The sequence below is a fragment of the Rousettus aegyptiacus genome, unplaced genomic scaffold, assembly GCF_014176215.1.
Source record: "Rousettus aegyptiacus isolate mRouAeg1 unplaced genomic scaffold, mRouAeg1.p scaffold_m13_p_9, whole genome shotgun sequence".
NCBI lineage: Eukaryota > Metazoa > Chordata > Mammalia > Chiroptera > Pteropodidae > Rousettus > Rousettus aegyptiacus.
Genome location: NW_023416312.1, coordinates 72,766,546 through 72,793,819, shown reverse-complemented (window position 1 = coordinate 72,793,819; position 27,274 = coordinate 72,766,546). Strand labels below are relative to the sequence as shown.

The following is a 27,274-nucleotide window of genomic DNA, read 5'->3' as shown; positions in this document are numbered from 1 at the left end:
CCAGATGTCTCATCCCCTTTCTAACTCTCTGTATACATTTGAAGTATGGTCATAGCTACCATGTAGTAAATGACCTTAAGTAAGGTAAATATTGAAATCCCCTCTAGTGAGAATAATAGGAAAAGTATAGAAAAATAAAATGAAAAGCATGTCAACAAATGAGGGAAAAGGGAAGGCGAGTCAGGACAGGTATAATGACACAAACTAAAATTAGAAGGAAATATAAAAGTCATAGAAAGTTTTAAAGTTAAGAGAGTAGCAGTGGTTCTGAAGCTTTAGTGTACAGACTACTCAGCCCCTATCCCAGAGTTTCTGATTTTTTAGGTCTGGGGTTAAGTTCAATGATTAGCATTTTTAAATAAGCTCCCAGGTAATACTGATGCTGCTGCTTTGGGAACCACATTTTGAGAACCTATGGACGAGAGTAATGCTTCTTAAATTTTCAACCAGACTACCTCCAACAGCAGAGGAGAGCAAACAGTATGCAGGTGTTTACAGCTTGAGTCCCAATGGAGGAGGCTGTGGCAACAGCAGCAAAGACAGAAACATGCAGCATTGAGCTCACAATTTTTGAAGTCTCCTGTTTTAATTTCAAAATTCAGGTGCATTTTGTGTTCTACCCTATAACATGTCCATATTCGTTACATATAAAAATAATACTCCCTTATTCTTTTGAGTGAAAATTGTTGCATTAGGGTCATTCTGTTTTATATGAGAGCCATTAGCCACAGGTGGCTATATAAATTTAAATGAAACACAATTAAGAATTCAGTTTCTCAGTTACATTAGCCATATTTCAAGTGCTTAATAGCTAAATGTAGCTATTGGCTATCATACTGGACAACACAAGTTTAATGTATTTCCATGATGGGGGAAAGTTCTATTGGACAACACTGGTTAAGGGCAATGATTCTCAAACTCTGTTGCACTATGGAATTTACTGGAAAACTTAAAAAAGAATACCAATGCTGACTTCTACTGCCAGGGATTCTGATTTAATTTGTATGGTAGGGATTAGTTGTCTGTCATGTCGAAGAAACTGCTGGAGCTAAAGCCGACTCTTTAATTGGCACGAAGTGTGGTCTGGCATAGAAATTTCTTAAAGTTCCCAGGTGACTCTAACATGCAGCAAAGTGTTAGAATTCTGAACTCCTTAGTCAAGGAAAACACATTAAGTTTATCCTATGGCTTCTGGTACCATCTATCCCTGGGGAAACTGGTATTAAATTTCAGACTTTTAGGTTCTCATTTGGAATATGAATTTATATTTAAAATGAAAAAATGCAAAAGGAAACAAAACTTGCTTCTTTATATTACAACACCAAAACTCACATGGTGCAGTTGATAGGAACGTCATCTTCATGGGTCATATTTGTGAGAACTCGGAAGAGTTGCATAAGAATTACAGGTAGAAACTGTATCATGACTTGGATCTCCATGGCATGCAAACACTAAAATAAGTCATTATTAGTTATGAAAACAAATGGAAATATAACTTGCAAATGTGAAACAACAAAAAATTAAGTAATAAGAAATACAGTCACTAGAATATAAGCTTACTTAAATGTGGCTGCATGGAATAGGGACTTTGTTAATTGTTTTATCCCCATCTCTATGCTGGCACTCAGATTTTGTTAGTTTATTTAACATTAAATGCTTTCCTGAAGATAACAATTATAACTGGGATAAACAGGATTTGGAATAAAAACAACTGATTCTTGGTAAACCAACACTCAATTGAGAGAGTGGAAGTGTTTGGAGGTAGTAGAGACTGACCTACTAGCCCCCAGTATTCAGTGTGTTTTAAAAGGGAATGTGGACCATCAGTTAATCTGGTGAGAAATAGGATTCAATAAAGTATGTTTCCATATATAATTGGCTTTATATTGGCACCATTTACAAAACTGAGGCATTTCTGCATCTAATACCCTCACAATAAATCTCTTCAACGTGCTAACACTGTCTCTAATGATAGAGATGTGTTAACATCAAAGAGATGTGTTCATCATATACACAAAGAAATGATACACAGAACAAAATTAGTACAATTTCTTCCTCCTCACCTTCACTTACCATATTCATTCCTTCACTCATTTAATCAGCCAGCCAATCAAAAATTCAAAGCAAACCTCACTGAGCGCCTTCTGCATCAATTCAATATTTAGTGCTATGGTAAGTACACAGATGAGACAAGCCTCTGTACCTAAGGAACTCAATATTTATCTTCAGTCTCCCTGATTTTTGCTCCATATTTCCATCCTTACTCTCACCATTCCTTTTCAAAACACTATCATCCAAATCTGAGTCATCTCAACAGTGACCTCTGGATCTCTGTGCAGCTTCTCTTCCATCAGATGCATAAGGCAAGATATTGAGCTCAAGGAACCCATGGTCTATCCTTCAAGTTTTTCCTTCCTTTTGTCCCTTCTCTTCTATCCTTACTACCATAAATTCTTTTCATGACCCTCTAACCTATAACCAAAATAGCCTAGTAATTTTCTAGTAGGTCTCTGTACAGTTTCTCTTCACTTCGAATACATCTAACTCTCATTTCTGAATTAATCTTCTTCAAATACTGGTTATTTCAGATCATCTCCTACCAAGGTTTTTCTGATGCCTCCTTATCACCTATGGCACTGGGTTTTAACCAGGAGCCACTTGCCCGCCCCCCACAGGACATCCGGCAATGTCTGGAGATATTATGGGTTGTCACAACTGGGGGGTACTACTGATATCTAGCAGGTAGAGGCTAAGGATGCTGCTAAACATCCTACAATGCACAGGATAGCCCCTTAAAACAAAGATTCATCCTGCCCAAAATGTCAATAGTGCCAAGGCTGAGAAACTCAGACCTCGGATATTAAGTCCAAGTTACTTAAGACCCAACCTCCATTTTTAGCCTTAACATACATCATTCTTCACAAGACCAAACTGGTGTCTTGACTGCTCCTCCAATATATCATATGCATTCCTACTTTTGTGCATTTGTTCAGTTTTTAGCTAAATCTTAGCCACCCTTCTAAGTCAAGTTCAAATCCCCACTTCAATGAGGACAATCATTCACTCATTCAGCAAAGGTACACTGAATGAATTTCCAATTGCCAAGCACATCTAAAAATCATGGTTCTTTCCTACCATAAAGCCATTCCCAGTCCATGGGGGGAAAACACACAACTAAATCGCTGCAATACAAATGGCAAACTGCATGATAGTCGTATATACAAAATGCATAAAAGAAGAAGCAACTTATCTGCAACTGAGCAGGGAATGTCCAATAACATTTTGGAGAGAAAGAAGCTTAAAGGATAAGCAGGATAATGTCCAAGAGAAAAGGGGCACTACATGCAAAGCAAATTAGATGTTATTTTCTTCCCCTTGTGAAAAACAAAACAAACCACCATGAACAAAAAGCTGTCAAGGGCTTCCCATGCCTACATGAACCCTGCTTCTCCCCACAAACTCATCTTATGCCATCCTCTCTCCTCACTGCCCACTGTGCCCCAGTTACATTGTCTTTTCTTCAGTCCTTCAAACATGCTATCATGAGGGGTTTGCACCTACTGCAATATTCTGTTATCCTTTTACACAGCTTTATCACCTTTGTTACTCTTCCTCTAGAGTCTCTTTTCAGCTTAATATGTCAGGACTTTCTTGACAACTTTATCTGGAATGCACTCCTGCTCACATGAGAGCCCATTAATCTGTTCCATTTCCTCTATAGTACTCATCCCTATCTAAACTTACTTACTCAGTTATAACCTCTCTACCCCAACTAGAGCAGGTATGTTGACAGAACCATTCCCTATTATATTCCAAGCAGCCAGTACAATCAATGTCTGGCTCATAGTAGGTGCTCAATATTTGGTGAACAATCGAATAAATTAAGAAAATCAGGAAACAAAGATAGGAGCTTCTAGTCTGGGTAATTCCTCAGTTCACTGAACCCTTTGCTCTTATATCCTGCATCCTGCATTTTACATTTAATCACCTATTGCTTTGGACTATCATTTGTACTGATGACTTATAGTGTCATTTAACTTAGGTGCATTCTGTCTCTCCAATTAGGGAGTAAGATCCTTATGGATAATGACCTTGAGTTATTTTCCACAAGCCCCACACTATCTAGGAAAATATTAAATCCACAATAAGAGCTAGACAAGTAGTTCTTAACTGAACTGATGAAACAGTGTCATTTGGGACAACACATAGCAAGTTTTGGTAGAAAGAACATGGAACTAGGAATCAAGAAACATAAGTTACAGGCTCAGCTCAGCTCGGCTACTAACCAGCTGAATGACCACAGGCAAGTGATTTCTACTTGGGCTCCAGTTTTCTTATCTGTAAAAAAAAATCTGTAGAATCCCCTTCAGCATTAATGTCCAATAGAGGTGGTCGGCTATTTCTGTAACCACATGGCATTTCACTCATTGCCACTAGAGGGAGAGCGTAGGTCACAAATGCCAAAAATTTCCACATCCTTAAAAATACAAATGTGAGTACTTTCTTTTTGTCTGTTTTAAGAATACCAGTATGTGAAAATGATGTCCTATTCCATTCCATTCTGTTAAAACTTTTCCAAAGCTTTCCCACTGGAGAAAAAGCCAAAGATCTTAACAGACGAAACATTCATACATAGATCTGGAATTCTAGACAGGTTTACCTAAGGAAAAGATTTGAAAGGTAGATGACTATTATACTGCTTAATGATAACTAAGAATAATAGCCACCATTTATCGACTACCTCCCTGCTTCTGCCCTTCCAACAGTATAGTTCTATATGATACACAAAATAATACTATAAAAACCAAAGTCACAAGATGTTACTTTTCGATTCAAAGCCCTGCAAGGCTTCCTATCTCATTCGGGATACAATTCAAATCCCCATCATGGCTAATGAGGACTTACCCAAGCAACCAGCTCCCAGCTACTTTTCCAATATGATGTCCTATCATTCTGTGTGCCAGCTGCACTGGAATTCCTGCTGTCCCTTGAACGCACAAAGCGAGTTCCTCACAGCCTTTATACTTGCTGTTCCCAGCTCTCCCTCAGAAATCCACATAGCTGGCACCCTCATTTCCTTTAGTCTCTGTCAAATTGTCACCTTACCAGGGAAATCATCTCTGATACTTTCTAAAAGATGGACCTCTTTATCACCTCTTATCCCCCTTCGCTATGTTTTTTTTTCTATAGTACTTATATCATGTCAGGATATCTATATGTCTGTCTATAAACACACACACACACACACACACACACACACGTTTATTTGTTTATTGTCCATCTGCCTCCACAAAAAAGAAAGCAAGCTCCCTGACAACAAGAACATTGTTTTATTTACATTCTCAATGCTTAGAATGATGCCTGGCACACAGGAAGCACTTACAAAGTGTGAAATGAACAATTACCATACAGCATAAACCCTATTCAGTGGTCCCCAACATTTTGGCACCAGGGACCAGTGCTCCTATGAGAATCTAATGCCTGATGATTTGAGGTGGAGCTGAGGTGGTGATTCTAGCGCTGGGGAGCAGTTGTGAATACAGATAAAGGCTTTCTTGCTCACCTGCCACTCACTTCCTGCTGTACAGCCCAGGGTCCTAACAGACCATGGACCGGTACTGGTCTGCAGCTCAGGGATTAGGGACCCCTGCCCTATCTCATTTAGGCCTCACGCCACCCTACAAATTGGCATTATTGTTACCCTTATGTGACAGATGAAGAAACAAAGGTTTGGAGACGTGCAGTAACTTGGGCCAAGGTCAATCACTGAGTGAGTAAGTGACAGATCTAGGATACAAACTCAGTCACTGACTTTAGAACCCATACATTTCATCTCATGTCATACTCCTCTCTAAAAAACTGAACATTTTTGTTTTCTGAGAATATCATTAAGCAGTAACATAAGTCCAAGGGGAAATCCTGTAGAGGCTTCATTTAAAAATCAAAATTCCTCAGACTTGCAATGGCTGACCTACTAAAGGAGCAACCAAAAGAAGAGACTCACTGTCAGCTACATCTCATGACATGCACTTCAGTCTTAGCACATTAGGGACTAAATGGAGTCTTAGGTTCTCAGTACACTTGATAAAACATGGTATTTCTTAAGACCTCTCCTATGCAACAGACAGAAACTAAGTTTCTTTAGATGACTCTTTTGATAGTCTTTCATGCAAGGACACGGAACCATTTTATATTTTATTCTAAGCAAAAGTGATTCCATTTCTCCTGTCCCTTTTCTCCATAGCATTCTCCACCTTTCCAGAGTAGTCAGCAGGAAAAGACCTGAAAAATCAATTTATGTAACTGAAATAAACACTATCATGAAGTTTTCCAAAATATGTAGTCACATTCTGACTATAGCATTTTCTTCCTAATGTAGCAACTCTGCTGTGTTTCTCAACAGCCACTTGATGGAAAAGTACATAATAGAAAGTGTTTTCTTGAGGATGCACAAATATTTTAAAGTGTTAGTTTGATTTTTTCCCCCCAAATCAAAATGTGGTAACAGAAAGACATTAAAAACGAACCCTTCGCGGAAAGCTGCTGTTCATTTACCTTTAAATATTTAATGAGTTCTCCTGGAACTTCTTTTGAACCTGACTGAATCAGCTGGCAATGATGGAAGAATTTGTGCACATGTAGATCCTGGAAAACAGACGGGCACAACCATATGAAATTTGATTCATTACTCTCAAATGCAGGCTCACTCCCTCTCCCTCTCCTTCATCTTGCAAACCTGTTTATTCAGGTATTCTAATGCCGAGACTCAGCAGCTGCAGCTACCAACAAATGTGTTCATGTCGTACAGGCCTCTTGACCATCACACAAAGCAGCAAGACCAGGTAAATTCAGGATGTACCTGAGCACACTGGGTAAGCTGCGACTTATGCCCAACTAGTCAACATTCCTTCTTTAAATTCCTTTTCTGACTTGTAGTGTAGTTTCTGAAGTTGGGCTACTTTTACATTTTAATGAAATGAGCAGGAACAGAGGTCTGCACTGACATGTAATGAAAAGATAGCAGCAGGGGGATACCAGAACAATAGTCTCAGGCATTCAGTGCACTTCATAGACAAGTGAACCCAGCTGTCCTCTATGGAATCTATATACACTGATCTTGTAGACAGCATGAACTCTATCAGGAGCTGGCATAATGAAAATTGGATTTTGATCTGCTTCCTCTAACTATTACTCGTGTGATTTTGGGCAAATCATCTAACCTAAGTCTCAGTTTCTTCATCTATAAAATGGGTGCAGTGGGCAGGGAGAAGTGAGAAGGACTGTGGGAGGTGACGCCAAGGAGCATGGACTTCACCTTCTCCATCTGTGATTTTCCAAACTGGGCTTGAGGCTTCCCACAGACATTCAATTGTAAATTCATGGATGCTGAGGCTAAGAGTCAACTGCAGCAGCTAGCCACCCATGCATGATCTACTGACTTCAAATTTCTGTGTTTGACCCTAGTCTAACCAGGAAAAAAACACCAGACAAATTCCAATAGAGGAACATCTGTTGGAATATCTATGACGTTATTACTAATTCTATTACTATTACTATTCTCTAAGGCTGGAGAAATCAAATAGTCTATTTTAATTAAGAAACATACTTGAGTATTAAAAGTGGCAAAATTCAGTTGATGCAACTTACTTGAGTGTAAATAGTAGACTCTAAGTGGCTTTTAATCTTCAACAAAGGCTTTGCACCATCTACCCACTTTATATCCACATTCGATTGCTGTGAAGAAAAAATATATGCATGAGTTTCTATAGTATAGCAATGGATAGATGAGGAACACATTACGCCTTTATGGATTTCAACATTTTTTCCCCCAGAAACGAATGTGTTAGTTTCACACAGAGGGAATTATTGGAGAAAATAACTTTCCCTTAGAATAAACGTATCCTAGATCATTTTGAATTTCCAATCCTTTGCTAATTGATAGTTTTATAAATTACAATAAAAATTAAGTACAAGATAAATGAATATTTAAAATGATGCACAAAGTCCAAGCCCCATTATTTTAACTTGTTATTAGAATCAACAGACATGAGGCTACTTTATCAGACTATTATAAAGGTTTCTAATCGCTTATTTTTTATACTTTCCTTTGTGGTGAACCAGCACCATTCCTCAGACCACAACTTGAGCTGCTATCAACTAGACCAAACTATCAACTAGGCCAAAGAATTGTACTTTTTCAACATTTCATCAAGATTATTTGAACAAATGCTGATATTTTCCTACCTTTCTTGATTCTACATCATTCAAGTTCAAGTAGCCTGGGGGAAGATTGGCTGAAACTGGCAGCTGCTGCTCAAATGTGATGATTCTGCCATCCTTCAGCAAAGGTACCCAGGCAAAGCCAACTGCCAAGACAATAATCAACCATGAGAAATGAAATCGAAAATACTATTAACTACACAAATGTCTGACTGCTGGGGAGCGGGGCATGGTGGTGATATTTCTGAGGGTGTGCATGCAGCAGTTCAGGTGTTGGACATCTGAGTACTGGGAAAGAAACAATGAGTTCAGGTCACTTCCTAATCTCCGCCTAGCCACTAACAGGTTACTCTATTTCCTTGACTATACAAATGAGAAGAACAAAAATAAAAATAATAAAAATGGGAATAATACATTGCCTTTCCATCTAATAAAATTATTGAGAGACCAAAGTAGGATAATGTACAACACTTTAAAACTTGAAAAGTGCATCAATATCATTATCTTTACACTTTTGGGAATAACTTTGGGTAGATTTAGTTTTTAAAGATTCAGATCTCTCTCATCCATCCTTACTAAGAGTGGAGTCCCATACCTGAGCCTATGTCAGATAGTAATCACCAGGGTCCAAAATTTCTTATAGGAACCCTAGGGTAAGAACTATGGAAGATTAAGGTCACAAATCAAGTTTGCATTCCACATTTACAGAAGGCTGTATTTGGTTGGGCAGTTTTCTTGATTATAGAGGAAGAGGTGTAGTAGGAGAATGTAGTTAGGGCACAGGTTTACAATTGAATCCACTGAGAGATTTCCCCCATCTCTTAACAGTTCTACCCAAAAGAGTCTTTTGGCTTTCTGTTAGAAAACTCATCATGTTCTGGGGGAAAAAAGCCAGGACCATTTGTGTCCGTATTTCCATTACAGAGATTACTCTAGTGTTCAAGTGTTTAAACTCAGCTGTGGAGGCGGGGGGTGGGGGGACGGGGAGAAGTGAGAATTGCTCTGGACTAAGTTTTGGCATATAAGAAGGGGTATTGGCTGGAAAGTACTCTTTAAAGCCACTGCTTTCTGATTCTTTAAAATTCTTTGCATGAGTGTGAGTGTGAGTGTGTGTGTGTGAGTGTGTGTGTGCGCGTGCTTATACTGTGAACACAGAAGTCAACACAAATCTGGTTAGAATGTTTTCATTCACGTATTTAACTTGGCAAGTTCTTTAATTCTTACGACTAATATGTTTTCTCTTAGACTAAATGGTTTTCTCAGACTGCAAACTTGCCTAAAGGGCATGTTTACTAATACAAGTTCAGAAATGGTTTACCAGACAGACCTCTTCTTTTACACAAGGCACAGGAAAGTAACATGAGCAGAAGAGCCATTCAAAAGGACTCTGCCAAAGTAGTTAAACTGAAATTTAGACAAATGACCAAGGGTTTCCAGCCCAGAAAATAGGAAAATGAAAGGAAAATACATTTCTTATTCTTAGGCAATATTTTCTCCTCACAGAGATTTCTGGGATATAATTCGGATACAATTCAAAATATACAATGGTTTTTATAATATTCACAAAGCTGTGCATTAATTGCCACTATCTAATTCTAGATAATCTAATCCAAGAGACTCCATACCCCTTAGAAGTCACTCCCTATCTCCCTTTTCCCCCAGTCCTTGACAACCACTAATCTACATTGTGTCTTTATGAAATTGCTCAGACAAGATTTTGCACTGTGAATTCATCACAGCATGGCCAAGTGTGCCTTTTTCAGTCAAAACTCATATAGAGCAGTTGGAAGATGTAAAGGTACAATGTCAAGCACAAGCCATCTGGCTCAAAGGCGTGAAGCCAATTCAAGGATGGACAGTTAAAAGTGATTAGTGGCACATCAAATAATTGTCTCATGCTGCACTGAGCTTCTTGTCCACTTCTGTCTCTAAGATTTGGAGAAAGGAATAGGAATTGGTCTTTCTGGAGGTACACTGTCATGGGTTTTCATTGTTCTGCCAGATTTATTCTCAACCCTCAAAGTCTCTATCCTGAACAAACTGTAGTTTCTATGGAGATACAGAACAGGATCACACTATTCACAAAGGGAACTTCCTAATATTCCATTCTGCCACCAGCAATGTGAGTCTCTCTGAGGAGGGCACTATTACTTATGTTGCTTATGACAGTCCAGGCACAATGGTAAGTATTTGGTCATTTGATAGAAATGATGATAAAAGTAGCATGTAATTTGTCTTTTACGAATAAACTGTTTACCTCAGAAATGGATTTATTGGCAGGAGGAAAGTGTGGTCTGTGGCTTAATGAAAAGAGGCAATATTATAGACAATTTCCATCTCAAATAGCTAGAGAGAGAGAGAGAGAGACATTGAAAGCACACACATACCTGGAATTTCAACTGCGTCCTGCTTTTTGGTTGTTCCCTTTGTGTTAATTTCACAACTTACATGATAAAAGGTAAAAAGCAAATGATGTTTTTGATGCAAGTGAATGGGAAGCTCAACTTTAATCTGAAATGACAACAAGATTACATGTAGAATTGTTTTGTCTTAACGGTCAAGCTGGACTGTCAGTCCTTCATACTTTTCCAATGTCTTACTTTTATGAATGACAGGCCAAGCAGTCAAACATATATTATTTAAATGCACTCTAAATACTTTCCTGGTCAGATTCAGTTTGACAACAATATTCTGGGTTGTGAGGACTGATTTACTACTTTTATGGGAAAATCCAGGGGATTCTCCTGCATTCCTCTTCACAGCAGGACTTTCTAAAACACTGGAGGAAAAACTACATTCTCACAATCCAGGGATGCTTTGTAATTCAATCTGAGACAGTGAATGCAGTCTAAAATGGCACTGAATTTCACAGGCTACCTTTTTCTAAGTTGCTGTCCTTCTTTGCATGAAAAAATATTAAGTTTTGCAAATAAAAGTGCAAAAAGTCACTACAGTATTATGGTATTCACAAATTACAGTTCATATGAATTTCTTTTAAAAAAAACACAACTTTATCCTTCAATAAAGAAATAATTGTTTTCGGTGACACATGAATTTAGTTCTAAAAATTAATACTTTTAATATAAGCATCTCAAGTAATTTTCCCGATCACAACTCAATGTAATGTTTGTAACGCCTCTTGGAAGTATGTGAGAAACAAATTACAAATTTAATTGGTTTAATGCACATGCATGTATCTGCACAGGAACACATGCAAACACATGTGTGTGCATGCACACATACTTTCCTAGTCAATGTACAGTAAATGACTGTAAAGCCTGTTTATTTCTGGTATCCTAAAGATAATATGAATTACGTACTACATGATCAAGTTTTCTGTAGTGACTGGTATTGGTTACATAGGGGGACATGTTGAAAAACTTGGTGAGAGACATCTGGCCTAAATATCACTCACACATGGCATTGTTCTGATGTTATAACTAATTTCTATTGTAGGTATATTTCACCACGGAACATGCCTATTCACAGCATCCAGTCCATCTGGGTATCTAATGCTCTGCTGTACAAATAAATACGGTCATAGTCCTTCCCTGGGCGGCAAAAATGCACAGCCACTATCCTCCTCCCTGTCTACTGTGAAACTAGGGGCACTGGATTGAGAAAAGGATAATTGAGGTTTAAGGCTGGAGTAGAAGGCCTCCATATGACAGCAGGACGACCTGAGGAATATTTTGACAGCAGGAAAGGATGGTTCCAGACAAAGACAGGAATCAGGAATGGAGATATGAGGCCTGAGAAGCAGAAACAGCACAGGTTCTGGCCTGGGATACACAGCCAGGTGCAATGAAGACATGTGGGAATCAAAACCAATCTGCGGATTTGAATAAATCAGATACATACAGATGAGAAGCGGCTGTGACAAAGACACTAAGAGAGCCACCAGGAAGTACACAGAGACCTAGAGACAGAGGTTGGAAGAAGGAAAGAGGCGAAAACTAGGTCTGAGGAAAGGAGCACAGAGAACCGAGAGATCATGCCACTCAACATTGCACAGAGGCATTTAGTGCAGCCAGTAGGATTCCAGTAGCCCAACCATGCTGCTGTCTCTTGAAGCATTTCACTTACAGAGAGGCTGTACCTTCTCACACAGAATTATAGGAGGAAATAGCTAGAAGGACCTTCAGAAAACCTCTTTTGAATGTCTTATGTTAAAGCTAAGGAAATGGAGACTCAGAAAGGGGAAGTGACTTGATCAAAGGCGCAGAGACAGTTGTTGTGAAAGCTAGGGCTGATAGAATCCTAGTCCCAGTTTGGTGATTGTTTCCTACATTATTACTTCACGCTAGAGCCCTTCAATTAGTGGGCAAATCTTCCACTGTCATCAAAGGGCAGCAAGCAGGCAATCGCCCTTTGTTTTGATGTTACATTTTCTATTTTCAAGGTATAAAAACAGTCAGGGATTAAAAGTACAGATAAAATGAAAGACACATCTCAGAGTGAAAATAGAAGAGCAACCACTGTTTTATAAACATTAGAATAATGTATTTTACCTCATCATAGAACTCAGGATTTTGGTTGTGATGTGAAACAACAACATAAGCATTTGTGGTGAAAACAGACCCTGCAGGTTTTCCATAAATACACTGCAAAAGAAGGAAACAAAGTCACCACTCTCAACACAGGTCTTCAAATATAATGCGAAGGAATCACATACAGTTACAGTCATCTTCAAGCACCAGGCCATGGCCAAGCCCACCCAGCTCTCACCATGAGCTTATAAATTCCAAATCATTTACAGTCACTCAACATCATCCCCAGACATTGCCGAACTTGGCTGCATGGATGCTACTGAATTTCCGGCCACCAAAGAAATGCAAATTCAAATTAATTGACATTAAGAAGACAAACACAGCTAATAATTTTGGAAGGGAAATACTCTCACTCCTGGCCTGTAAAGCTTACTTTTCTCATGCTATTTCCATTTCTTAATATGAAGTTCCCACTCAGCCAGTCAGCAACATTTACTGAATGCTTGTTGTGCAGTAGGCAAGGTGAGGAGTTAAAAACAAACAAAAACAAACAAACAAACAAAAAACAGCAGACACATTCCTAGACTAAAGGAATTAAAAAGTAAGCTACAGAAAATGCACTGTTCTCTCAGTTTATGAGCCACATTTTAAAAGTCACTGGCTTTCTGTTATACCGATAAAATAAATTTAAGGCTTTCAATGATTCCATAGAAATATCTGATTTCATGTCTAGTGTGAGTTTTCACTTCCATAGGCCTAATATGCTCAAGGATGAATATGGAATAAGCATGCCAGGGTACTAATTGCCTTACTCTGTTACTTCAGAGCTGGCCTCCAGACCAGCTAAAAAATGAAATTGAGACTCCATGTGAGCACAGAGCCATTTTCAGGAACTGCTGAGAGGTAACCTAAGAATCTTTAAGTATACAAAAGGATATTACATGGGGGAGGGGGAAGAGTTATTCTCATCTGCACTGAAGGGAGAATCAGAGAAAACAAACTTAATTTGAGCCAGCTAATACTTAATTTAACGTAGGTTTCTCTGTGGAAATAAAAATCTCTTCAAAGGTAGGGACTATTAAACACTCAAAGACTTAGAGGCATTCTAGCCTCTTACACGGTTTGAGTGGAAGGCTAGCCACCCATCTGTCTGATTTAGGCTAAAGCTAGAGAATTGGGAAGCCAGATAAACAATCTGTGACAGTAAAATGTTCCAACTTCTCTCTCAGGCCTTTGATTAATGGGCTAAAAAGTAAAAAACAGCTATAAAGAGTGAAAAGGTAAAGGCACTGTGAAGTCACACGTATTTAAGGATTGCTGTATCAGATACTGAGATACTGAGATGCTGCTTTTCAAAGATCACTAATCCAACTTTAGAGGCGCCATTTGGCCAGTCACAGAGTAGAAGTCATATCTCAGATCGAAGTGATCATGCTGTGCTTCTGTTAGCTCAAAGCCCGTTCAGGTTTCAAAAAGAAAGGTTTTTATTCTCTCCTGATGGTACTATTATAAACTGTCAGGTCATAAGAGAAAATGAGCTTATGCTTGGGCATCAATGAATGCAAAATCGAAGTGGAGCAAAGGCAAAAATCTGGTGGTATATGAAGCTTACCCATTTTTAAAGTTCCTACCTCATTTTGTTGTTTCTTAATATTTAACTAATTCTTACAGCTAAGTGTAAGAGTAGAAAAAAATATATTACATTTGTTACTTTAGTACATATTCACTTGGATGTTCAAAGAAATTAAACTTAGCATATGAGAGTACTAAAATCTCTAGTTCTACCAAAAACTCTCTCTCTACTAAAATGCTTATCAGTATCATAAACGAACCTTTAGAGCTCTGGCATCACTTTCATCTGAATCCCGGAATTCCACACAGACCGCAATGTTCCTTGCCTAAAATGATTAACCACTCAAAATGAGTCACAGAATGAGAAAATAATAAATAAAACTTTATGCCCCAAAATGTATAGTTTACACTATTTACCTTAGCAAATGTTTTCTGGCTGTCATATTTTAATTGCAAGGGATATACATACAGATGGTTTTTGTAAATAGTAAATGGATAACAATATTTTGTCATTTCTGGAACAAACTCTTCAACCTCCACAGTAATATTTTGACAATTCTTTTTGAAAGGCTTCAGGGGCACATATGAAGAAGTAATACAATCTATAGGCAAAAAAAAGACAAAGATAATACAATTTAACAATCATTAACACATTCCTACATTTGTAAAACATACATTGATTGTGTTCTCAAAGAAGGATTTAAAAAACGTAATTCTTAGTGATCGGCAAAATGTCATACAACCACTTCAAAGAGCCCAAAAGGACAAGATGGGGTAGTCTGATGCTGGTTTCAGTAGAATCCTTCAAATCAGACATGGATTGCTATTTCGATCTCAGTGTAGATTAGACTGATTTGCCAAATATAACACATCATAATTTTGACAAATTTAAACTCTGCAAAGAAATCCATTACCTTTTTCCTCCTGTGGCTGCAATTTCACTTTCATTGCAAATTTTAATTGTTTTCAGGGAAATAACAGAGAATTTATGCCTCTAATTATCTCATGGCTAATGACTTTTAAAAAGTTAACTTGGTGCAGGTACAAATTTTCACCTAAGAAATAATGGAAGCCCTTTGAATCTATAGATCTGATAATGTGTTACCAATAATAAATTCAATACTCTTGAGGATGAAAACATAAAACCTTTGAGAAATGTAGCAGTGTATGTTTTTGAAATAGCCACTGTAGTAAACATTATTTATATACATAAGGAGTCTTAGAGCTCCTTGCTGCAGAGCCATACTGACAGAGAAGGAAGACCCAGGGAGAGTCAGACCCGAGGATACAGTATATGTTTTGGGTGGGTTTTTCTCTGATTATAGTGATACTTACAATAAAATGTCTGGAGTAAAGATACACAGACACAAGTAATCATTCTTCTGGTTTTCTTTCTCTGTGTACTTTATATATACAAAAATCCTACTATATGTATAGAAATTTATTATCATTTTGGCATTTTATCTCATGTCTTATTCCATGAATGCTTTATAAACATTTTTTATGGTTTCCTAAAGTCTCACGACACCGTTGTACCATGATTGCCTAATCACTAACTGTAACAGTGTTGGACTCTTTCATTGTCTCCAATTTTCCCTCAATATAAACAACACTACAAAGAACATCTTTATGCATAAACTGTCTAGATTTTAAATTATTTCTTTAGGAAAACATAGTCCATTGTAGTCTTAAATGTTTTGAAATGTAAATTGCTACTCCCCTGCTTACAGTCCTTTAGTGACTTCTTATTGCACTGGGAATAAAATCTAATCTTTTAAGGAGGTACCATCGTCTATACAATTCCTTACATGACATGACCCTTTCTACTTCTACTTCATCTTCTATCTCCCATGTTCCCATCACACACCATGCGAGAGCCACAGTGGCTTTCTTTATGTTCATACAAACCAAGCTGTCTCCCATTATGCAGTGCTCTCAATGGGGGCTGTATAGTCCCAACCACTGTCTACTGGTTGGGCCACATGGTATCCCACGACAATTATGTAACTACCAATTTGTACCTCTTAAAGCCCCTCTCTTCACCCTTCCCCCCCATACCCCAATCTGACAACCACCAAAATACTCTGTATCTATGACCTTGTTTCTGTTGGTTTGTTGATCCCATTCTCTAGATTCCACATATGACATTTGTCTTTCTTGGATTTATTCCACTCAGCACAATACTCTCCAGTTCTGTCTATGTTGTGGCTGATGGTAAGGTTTCATTCGTTTTTATGGCTGAGTAATATTCCATTGAACATATATATCATATCTTCTTTATCCATTCATTCACTGATGAACACCCAGGATGCCTTGGTATCTTGGCTACTATAAACAATGTGGCAATGAATATATGAAGTTATATGTCCCTTTAAAGTAGTATTTTGGATAAATATCTAAAAATGGAATAACTGGGTCCTTCTTTGTCTCTTGTTATAGTCATTGTTTTAAAATCTATTTTGTCTGGCATAAATATTGCTATCTCAGCTTTTTATTTTCATGAAACATCTTTTTTTTATCCCTTTACTTGCAGTCTCTGTATTTTGATTTGAAGTGAGTCTCTTATAGGCAGCATATGTAAGGGTGTTGTTCTCTTATCCGCTCAACCGCCATAACTTTTGTTTGGAGCATTTAATCCATTTACACTTAAAGCAATTGTTGACAGATACGTAGTCATTGTCATTTTCTTATTTAAATATTTTTATCTTTTATTTCCTTTTTCTTCTTTTAAAAAAGCCGCTCCAACATTTCCTGTAGTACTGGCTTCATAGTGATGAACGCCTTTAGCTTTTTCTCGTATAGGAAACTTCATCTGTCCTTTGATTTTAAATGATAGCTTTGCTGGGCAGAGTAATCTTGGTTGTAGGTCCTTGAATTCCATCACTTTGAATATTTCTTGACAATCCCTTCTGGCCTAAAAAGTTTCTGTTGAGAATCAGCTGACAGTCTTATGGAAGCTCCCTTGTAGGTATTTTGTCTTTCTCTTGTTTTTTAAGATTCTTTGTCTTTAACCTCTGGCATTTTAATTATGATATGTCTTAGTGTAGGCCTTTTTGGGTTCATCTTGTTTGGGACTCTGTGCTTTTCAGTGGAGGAGCTATTGTCCAGGGACTGACCCTACAGAGCAGGATTCATTTCAGCAGGGCTCTGGTGCCTGCCCTGTCTGCCCTTTGGGAGTGTTGTCCTCAGATGTGACCCTGGGTGGTGCTCTGGCTCAGATAGAAGCCAGCCAGCCATTGGGTGTGCAGATTGGGGTCTCTTGGGAAGGGGCCTGCTACAGGGCTGTGCCCTGTCTGGGACCACCTGGCATAAGCCACCGAGCAATCTGAAGATGGCCGCCACCCATGCTGGGCTTGTATGTGGCTCAAGAAGCCAAGCTGCAAACTGAGGCCAGCTACTGCTAGTGCTGGGGTTGTGGCTGCTCAGCAAGAGGTATAGTGCATGCTGAGGCCAGATGCTGCTTGTTCTGGTTTTGTGAACCTTTAAGAGATTTTAGGAAAATTTGCAGCATGAGCCAAGAGAGGTCATTTATATGGAAAAGTCACTGGAAGCAGTTTGGATGGGCCCACAAGTTGGGAGTGCAAGGTCTCAGGAAATCACCAGGGCAGGGAGATAGCGTTAGCCTGGTTGATGATGACTCAGTTATGGCAGCCACCTGCACCTACAATCCAGGCAGGGCAGGTCTCAACAAAGAAACAATGGCCTCTGTCAATACTTTTGTCTGGGAGATAGCTGCCCCTCCAGCCTTTGCCCTGAAGCCAGACAATTCAGTCCCTCTCTAAATGTCCCTGGCACCTCCTGAGCTGCTGCACCAGAGCTGGAGCAGCTGGGAATGAGCCCGTTGGCAATTAAGTCTGCACGTGGGCCCCGTGAAAGGAATGTATGTGACTCCAGAAGCCTTTCATCTCAGCCACACCCTCCTCTGGTTTTCTCAGCCAGAAGTATGGGAACTTCTCTTCCTGGTTCTAGAATCCTGGGCTGGGGAACCTGGTGTTGGGCCAAGACCCCTTACTCTTCTGGGAGGACCTCTACACCCAAGATAGTTTGCCCAATATTCAATTGCCACATGTCGGGGGGAGACCAGCTTGTTCTGCGTCTCTGCCCCTCCTACCAGTTTGAGATGGCCTCTTCTGTATGTCCCCTGTTATAGGACTTCTGTTCAGATAGACTTTAGGCGACTCTCAATGATAGCTATTCTGTAGCTTAGTTGTAATTTTGATGTGGTTGTGAGAGGAGGTGAGCACAGTGTTTATCTACTCTGACATTCTGACTGGAAGCCCCCTTGTCAACATTTTTTAAAGCATCCTGCCCCAATCACAGACTGAAATTAGATACTCATTTGTTTTCTTATTTACTGTCTGTCACTCTCTCTAGACTTTATAGCACCTGGTAGGTCTTCAATAATTGTTTACTTAATAAATTCTTATTCAGTGAATAAATGGATAGAGAGAATCTCAGAATTAAAATGCCTTAGTTATGGACTTCTATGGATGCCTATTGACAAATTATACTCCTGCTTGTGACAGGTGATGGTGCCTGACCAAAACGTAGCCAGCATCACTTTAAACAGTTTTGTAAAGCTGACAGATAAGCAAAGGCATCTTGCAGTTTTAATTTCATTAGTAGCATTAAAATGATTGAACATTTTTCAAATATTTACTAGTCACTTCATTTCCTGCAAAATGTATTTTGTGTCTGCTGTCTATTCTTCTCTTGGGATCTTAGATTCTCATCTTTAGACAATAAAAGAACTTTTCGATGAAACTTACCCAAGGGAAAAGACAATATAAAGTGACCAGGACACATTCACAACATATTATATATTTAACAGCATCTGATAAACTTTCTGTGGCTATTCACCACCATATGTACCAGGTTGAATTAATGTCCCCCCAAAATTCATGTCTACCAGAATTTCAGAATGCGACCTTATTTGGAAACAGGGTCTTTGCAAGATGAAATTAGTTAAGATGAGGTAATACTGGATTAGTGGTGGGCCCTAAATCTAATGACCCGTGGCTTAGGTAAGGGAAGATAACCATGTGATGATAGAGGCAGAGACTGGAGGGATACAGCTACAAGCCAAGGTCTACCAAGGATTGCCAGGCAGAAGTCATCAGAAGCTACAAAGATGCAAGGAATGATTCTTCCTTAGAGCATTGTACTCGTGAATGCTTGTGAACATATGCTTTGATTTTAACTTCTAGCCTCCAAAATCATGAAAGAATAAATTTCCCTCATCTTAAGCCACCCAGTTTGCAATACTTTCTTACAGCAGCCCTAAAAACTAATACACCATGTAAATCTCAAGAAAAATTTGGAAAATATAAAAAACTGAGATTCAGATATAGTCCTTAAGGCTTATTTACAGTATATGAATTCTTACTTGATAAATCCACAGGAACACATTCTACTGTGATGTTTAGGTGCCCGGGAATAATCTGCAATTTGGTCTTCTCTGGCCTAGGTGTAAAATAAGAATATTTTATATTTAAAAATTATGGTTATAAATGCACTGGTTACCTTGTATGCAAACTTAAATTTTCTTTTTTTTTTTAAATTTAAATTTTTAAGCATTCGGTTTCTCCCATATATGTATGACTCATATTCATCATTTTAGTTATAATTCATCTATTATATTGCTTTACTGAAATAACTCCACATACTTACTTCTTGTATTCTGAGAGCAACTTGAGAATGTCTTCATTTGAAAGCTTGCTACTGTCTTGTTTATACAAAGGAGAAAATCTCCCATCCAGATCCAGAGAGCCTTGGATATCTTTGAAAATGGGTCTAAAATAGCAACAGAAGGGTGTTTTTTTTAAATATACAGGATTGATAAACAACGATAAAATTAGTGAAACTACTTTGGAAAATCATTTGGCAGTTTCTCAGGAAATTAAGCATACACCTACTCTATGATCCTACCATTCCACATAGTACATGAATGTTCCTAGTAGATTTATTTGTTATAGCCCCAACTGGAAACAACTCAAATATTCACCCACAAGTGAACAGATAAACAAATAGTGGTGTATTCATACAGTGGATTACTACCCAAAATGAAACGACTAATACATACCACAATATGGATGAATCTCAAAAACAGACTGAACAGAAGAAACCAAATGCAAGGGTGCATGATTCCACTTACATGAAGGTCTAGAATAGATCAAAGTCATGTATAATGATAACAATTACATTGGTGGTTGCTTGTGTGGGGATGAGATGGCTGACTAGACAGAAATGTGTGGAAATTTTCTAGAGTGCTTTAGATGTTCCCTATTTTGGATGGGTGGTAGTTACATGACTGTAGACATTTGTGAAAATTTGTCAAGTTGGACATGTAAAATGTGCACATTTTCATCAAAGGTAAAGTGTAACTCAAAGTTGATAAGACTTAAATTAGATCTTTAAGATCGATTTATAGAGTTTATAATACATGTAGTTTCCAATATGAATTTGAGTTATTCCTTTACCCCCTCCCGTTTTTAAGCAGCTATTTTACTGCAAAAAAATGGGAAATAATATGCAAGTATCCAACACACTAAAAGTAGCAATAGCCAGAAACATAATTTCCCTGACAAAGCCTCTAAAGATGCAGTTATAAGCATTAACTACTGTTCCTACTTCTAAGCATACCTCCTTTACTTTCAGTAAACGAAAGTTTATCATACATCTTTTAAATACCCCAGCCAAGTCTCTAGAGTGAGTTCCTGCCACTGCTGACAACTAAAATAATTCAGGAAGGAAAAACATAGCATAATTCCTCATCTGAACTAGGCATAAAAGCTTCTAATTTTGAAGATTTTAAAATTAATCTTTCTACTGGTGAAACAGCATCAAGTAGCTACTGCTATGGCAGTATGCCACAGTGGTCTAGAGCAGGCTCAGATCCCTGCTCACAGACATGCTGTATAAACTTGGGCAAGAATTTATTTTTTTTTTACTTTTGTGCCTCCATTTTCTCATCTCAAAAATGGGGATAATAGAACCCACCTCTTAAGAAAGTATACATTAAGCATTTAGACCACCACCTTGTACAGAGTTAGCACTCGACAACTATAAATAATAACAGCAGCAGCAGCGATTGACTTTTTAGGCTGGAGCATCACTAAATATGCTTATATTTACAAGCCACATTTCACCTTTAATGTCTAAATATAGTGCTCTCTACCACTCTGCCATTTACCTATCCTTGGCTATCATGTTTTACTATTCTGTATAACAAGGACAATGTGCTTTTTCATTTACCAACATACAATGCATTTTGGGACCTTCTAAAAAATTAAATGATTATAAAGTGACAGAAAAGTTAATTAACTTAGACTCTCCTAGCCTTATGCTATTCCCCAGCACCTACTGGACATAATTGAATTATTCAGAACATGGTGCTCTTTCCCCAGAAGTTCTAGTGAGCTGTACTGGCTGTACCACAAACAAGCCAGTGAATCTGTACTTCAAAGGTGAGATAAGCAAGGAACACATTTTAAATCATCACTGTATATAGACTTGCAAGTTTTGGGGGGGGGGGAACATGTAATCTACCATAATATATGTGGTATAGAGATAACATACTTCCAAATTCACTACCTCTGAGGGGTTTGCCGAATCTGTCATCAGAAAGCAAGAAAATCTATTAAATTAATTACATATTTGCACTTAACAACTACATTCTTTGCCTTCTCATTTTTTTGTGTGTTTTCCAGAATTATTCTGTGATAGTTTTTTTCAAAACATAAACCCAGCCAACTATGAAATAGTGGGCATACTACATGTGCATAATTCATTACAATTTCTGGTTTTCTGGGAAAAAAAATTCTATCACTTTAGCAAATAAGTTCCTCTTTAAAACACAATAAAATTAAATGTGTCAGTCACATCAGTAACCCAAGCCAAAGAAAATTTCCCTGGAGCAAGACATATGAAGAAATGGAAGAGTCTTCAATACACAGCAAATTCTGAGAAAAAAAATTTAAATTCTGTTATGGACTGAATGATTGTATCCACCGAAAGCTCATATGTTGAAATCCAATCCTCAAGATGATTATATCAGAAAGTGGTATCTTTTGGGAGGTGATTAGGTCATAAAGGTGGAACCCTCATGATAGAGATCAGTATCCTATTAAGAGACCAGAGAGCTCATCAGTCCTCTTTCCACCATATGAGGACACAAAGAGAAGTCAGTTGTCTCCAATCTGGAAGACCAGAACCCAACCATACTAGCATCCTAATCTTGGGACCTGCAGTCTCAAGAATTGTTGAGAAATGTCTGTCGTTTAAGCCACATGCTTGTTTTCTACAGTAATTTGTTAGAGCAGCCTAAATGAACTAAGACACATCCCAGATGATCCAAGATATAACTGGCTTGTCAGAAACAGACTGCTAAATGCTGCCGGCAAAGACAACAGCCCTTAATTTAACATGTAAGCATGAGCAGAAGGGTCAGGATTATATATGTACAAACCTGGCAGCCCAGGCAAAGGGCATTCTGTATTGTCCAAGGCGGCTGCACACTTGCTTAGCTGTCCTGTACACCTTCTGGGCCGTCTAGGGTCAAAAATAAGAAGATGGGCTCAGATTTGTTCAAAGTACCAGGGACTCACAGGAAAAATAGTTTCCCCAACTTACTGATATAAAACATCAAAATATAGGGGAAAAATATATAGTAGCTACAAATAAAACACAACACAAATTGGCTACCTGAATTCTAACACCAAAGTAGTGTTTCTTAAAGGTTTTATGTTTTCCCATCAACAGTCTTCATCAAGGTATGCAAAGACAGACAAATAGACGTAGGGCATATTTTGGACTAAATTTTAAACCATTTTAATATGCATTTCCCTTAACACATGAGCAGGCAGCCACTGATCATGCTTTGGAAAAGTTTGTTCTGGATACAGTTGACCTTTTTACTCCCAAGATGAAAGCCAAATGACCAAGAATCAATGCAATTAGTTTGGTGTGGGCAGGAGCCTCTGTATGCACAGGCACTGGGAGATGACAAAGGAAATTAACTGCCTATAGAATCTCAACAGGCTCAGAAATTCTGGCTGCATGCTTATCCCTAGAGATAGTAACTGCTAGAGGCTTTTATCTATAACCTTGAGACTTTTTTTCCTTCATAAATCAGTCACATGTCTCCTCAGCATCTTCCACCTCATAAACACTATTCAGATACACAACTAAATGCCACATACAGTAGATGGACTCTTCATATATACTCAGTAGCTGGAGACCTGCTTGTGAACTGTACTATGAATGCTTTCCCTCTCTGGGCCTCAGTTTTTTCATGAAAGCAGATAATTCAATCAATAATTTCTATGAGTTTAGATTTCATGGTCTAGAAATTTGAGTTTACATGGGTTTCCGACTTTTAATGTTGCCATTTAAAGATATGAAACAGTAAAAACACTCCCTACCACTTACTATACCAACATTTCGTGAAAGATAGGTGCTACATTTACAAAGTAGGAAGGGCAAAAATCTCAGATTAAAGGACAGCCTTTTGAATCGAATACATTTAACTTCATGAACCGCTCACTCTCTTGTCTTTCTTTTCTCACTTCATCATCATTAAGGAGTAAATTTGAGTATAGACTGGCATTTGGGAACTGTAGGACTGGATCATCTTTTCTCCTCTCAGCTCTGACATTCTAGGGCTGTCTGTAGAGCTGGGAGTAAAAAAAAAGGGTGGCTATTGTCAAGGATAGAGAGTCAATGAGCAGATGTTACTGAAAACCTTTAACTTTTATTTTGATAAGCCAGCATAAATCAGATTGTCATGTAAATTGAACATAAATGAAAAGGGAAAAAAGTCATGATCAAGTTTTAGCATGCACACTCACTTAGTATATAATATTTTCAGAATATACTGCATGCTGAGAAAGTTGTGGGTTTTGGGGGTTTTTTTTAGGAGTCACGGATAATCCCATTTAGAATATCAGTAAAAGGCAAATTCGACATCAAGCTGACATGGTCACAAACAATCTTTATAAATACCTTTGCTGGATCCGAATTTTTGATGTAGGGCTCTGCACAGTGTGTAATATTTCCCTGGAGTACCTTTTCAATTCGCGCGACAAGAAAAATTTCAGGATGTGGATTCGTCACTGAGAAAATTCCCTGGAAGAAAACAACTTCCATTAGACCTTTTTTTTTTTTTTAAATGAAACCTCATATATTCAGTTGTTTGATTAATGATTCCTAGTAGTAAGTTTAGCATAGACTGTTGATAGTCAACATAGGATCATGTCTAGGACCCTAGAAATAGATAGCATTTGCTTTCATAAAGTTTTCCAAGCTCCCGATGTTTCTTTCAAAATAGATTTTCTATTTTGTCATGAACTTGATATTTATTATTAGTCCCCAAAGTGCAGATGTCACTCTTGCTGCTTAGCCTCTTCTGTCTGGCCATATTTGCAGGTTGCATTCTTGGACCTAATTAATACAACGTGTACTGTTTGGCTTAATTGGCATGTGCTAAAATAGTGTGCATCTCAAGTGAAACTGGATAAACATTTTTAAATGCAGAGGCACGTAACTCCAGAGCAATTCACTCAAAATTAATACTAATTGCAGCTAAGAGGAGGAAAATATGTTACTGCTCTGCAGAACAGTTTTCAAACTGTGTAACATAAAAACTTAATTATCCTATAGAAAACATTCCTTTGTAGCAGGTAGAGTTCTGGGGCTTTCAATGTAAAGGCAGGGGACAGAGGATCCAAACCTCATTTTGTTCCTATGAGCTTTAAGGGTACTAATAGATGCAACCAAAGTTACAGTTTTCTTTAAATGCATATGGAACAACCATGCCATCTCCTGTCTAGCTCAGCTCCTTCCAAAAAGACCTTCCAAATAGCCTGAGAGTTGATTATGTGTTGTTTAAAGGAGCACCACACAAAGGAATTCAAGTAGAAAAACCCATCACTGGGACTCTACCAAGTTTTGTTTTTAATACATGATATATTACCAACTGTGTTAAGATAGTGCTTTCCAGTTTTCAAAGCATTTCAGACACATTATCGTATTTGTTCCAGATAGAACCCTCTGAGGTAGAGAGGGCAGAAGAGAAAACTGAGTCTAAGACAAAAAGAAATTCCGTCCACAGTCCAACAGCTTATAATGATCCCCGGTAATGGCTAACCTGGGTTTGAATCACCAAGCAGCAAACATGAACGAAGTGGTTAAAAACTGCTCAGGAGCAAACTTCCTGGGTTCAAATTCTGGCTCCACCATTTATGGGTTTAGGCAAGTCACATCCTCTCTACATCTAAGGTTTCTTATCTATGAAATGGGAATGATGACAGTTACTAGTTACTGCTTAAATTTCCTATATGGATTAAATGAAGTCATGTACCTTAGGTATCTAGTTATTACTAGACTGGCCCAAAGCATTTCAAGGTCACAGAACTGGATTTCTGGTACTGCCAGGAACATGCTGCTCCAGCTATGAGATGCAGCTGGCAGACTGCCTTGAGTATAATCTCAGGCTTACTGATTGTCACATAAGTGTGCGCTAGATGATTTTCATGCATTATCTCATTTAGTTTTCATAAAAACCCTCAAAGCAGGCACTATGATATACTCATTTTAAAGCCTAAGAAATTGAGGCTTAGAGAGGTTTATACAGCAATTAAGTGGGCAAAAAATATTGTAGCCAGGGCTTCCAGACTATACACTCTACGTTTTACTGCCTCTAAGCCTTGAGGCCCATGCAGCCAACATCTCACTCAACGAGGCTGGATGAGAACAGTAATGCTGATTACCACTAAAGCTAATGTCCACTGAAGCACCTATGGCTCCCCATTCTCGGTACTCTCGGAATTTCCACACACTGATGTCAGTAATGAGTATTATAATTTGAAATGATTTGTAATTGATAAGAGCAAACTGCTTTTACTTGTTTATCTGTGATTGCTATTACTGCTGGCCCTACTAGCAGCCACATGGTACTGAGCAAACACAGTAGGCCTGGTCCAGTGCCAAAGTGCTTTCCAGGATGGCACACCTTGTGTGAGCCTCTAAACAGCCCTGGGATGCAGGTACTAACATTACCTCCAGTTGACTAATAAGGATGCTAGGGCAGAGAGATGTTCATTTTTTAACTAAACAGGGATTCCAGTGTATGGGAATATTCTTTAAAGCTGTTTTGCCTTTGTCCAACCAGCTTTTAGCCTTGCCCTGTCCCCCAAATGCAAAGGGTAGCCAGAGAAACCTCAGGAAGCCTGAGTGGGCTGGGAGTCTGGCCCTTTAAGACAAGGCTTCTGGCCCAACCCTCCCTTCCCACCAAGGAGGTGTGGATGTTCCTGCTCCCACACAGGGTGACTCTTATCTACTTCAATTCTCCCTCCTTCAAAAGAATAGGTCAGGCCCCACCCAGTTCCCAATACTTATATAGCCCCCTAGGGCATGGCAAAGCATGCTGTGGTGGGGAGTTCTACACTCTTTCACCAGCTCAACAACTGCTGCCCCCCAGCAGAGTCACAAGGAGACAGACCCTCAAGGAGTCAGTAGCACCCCTACAATCGCAACCCAACCTTGGGGAATGTGGGAGATTGAGCTCTGTCAGGGCATCTGGGAAGGAACTGCCAGGAGGCTGAGAGTGAAGTGACTGGTCACAGTGACCATTTGCTGTCAGGGTGCCAAACTACTCAATGGACCCAACTTCTTCCATATCCCACAGTCACCCTGTTGCACCTCAGGAAGCCACTAGAGAGAAAGACTGAGGAATGAATGCAGAGCGCCCAGAATGTCCCCCAAACACCCATCATCCACCGAGCCCTGGAAGCTGCCTCTTCCTATAAATAATGGCACCACTTGAATAGCCTTGCTTGAAAAAACTAGGCTGCTAAACAGACCTTTCTGAGTGCTGGGGAACTGGGCTGCTTCCCTCTCTCTAGGGTGACAAAAAAAATGGTATAATAGAGGGGTAAAAATCTGAGCTTTTTAGGGAGCCTGCTAGACTTAGGTTCAGGTCTTGTTCCTCATCT

General features: G+C 38.7%; 1 protein-coding gene across 3 annotated transcripts in view; it reads right to left on the bottom strand.

Annotated features, from left to right (window-relative positions):
- DOCK11 (dedicator of cytokinesis 11) overlaps positions 1-27,274 on the bottom strand; it is a 174,718-nt gene that overhangs the window by 71,927 nt on the left and 75,517 nt on the right. For all 3 annotated transcript variants that reach the window (XM_016124435.2, XM_016124433.2, XM_016124436.2), the window contains exons 13-24: positions 24,285-24,407; positions 22,750-22,832; positions 19,953-20,075; positions 19,669-19,745; positions 14,700-14,884; positions 14,543-14,608; positions 12,732-12,824; positions 10,608-10,731; positions 8,245-8,366; positions 7,648-7,734; positions 6,556-6,645; positions 1,333-1,451 (exon numbers count right to left, since the gene is read on the bottom strand). In XM_016124435.2, the coding sequence (XP_015979921.2) occupies positions 1,333-1,451; positions 6,556-6,645; positions 7,648-7,734; positions 8,245-8,366; positions 10,608-10,731; positions 12,732-12,824; positions 14,543-14,608; positions 14,700-14,884; positions 19,669-19,745; positions 19,953-20,075; positions 22,750-22,832; positions 24,285-24,407 (1,292 nt within the window). The remainder of the gene's footprint in view (positions 1-1,332; positions 1,452-6,555; positions 6,646-7,647; positions 7,735-8,244; positions 8,367-10,607; positions 10,732-12,731; positions 12,825-14,542; positions 14,609-14,699; positions 14,885-19,668; positions 19,746-19,952; positions 20,076-22,749; positions 22,833-24,284; positions 24,408-27,274) is intronic.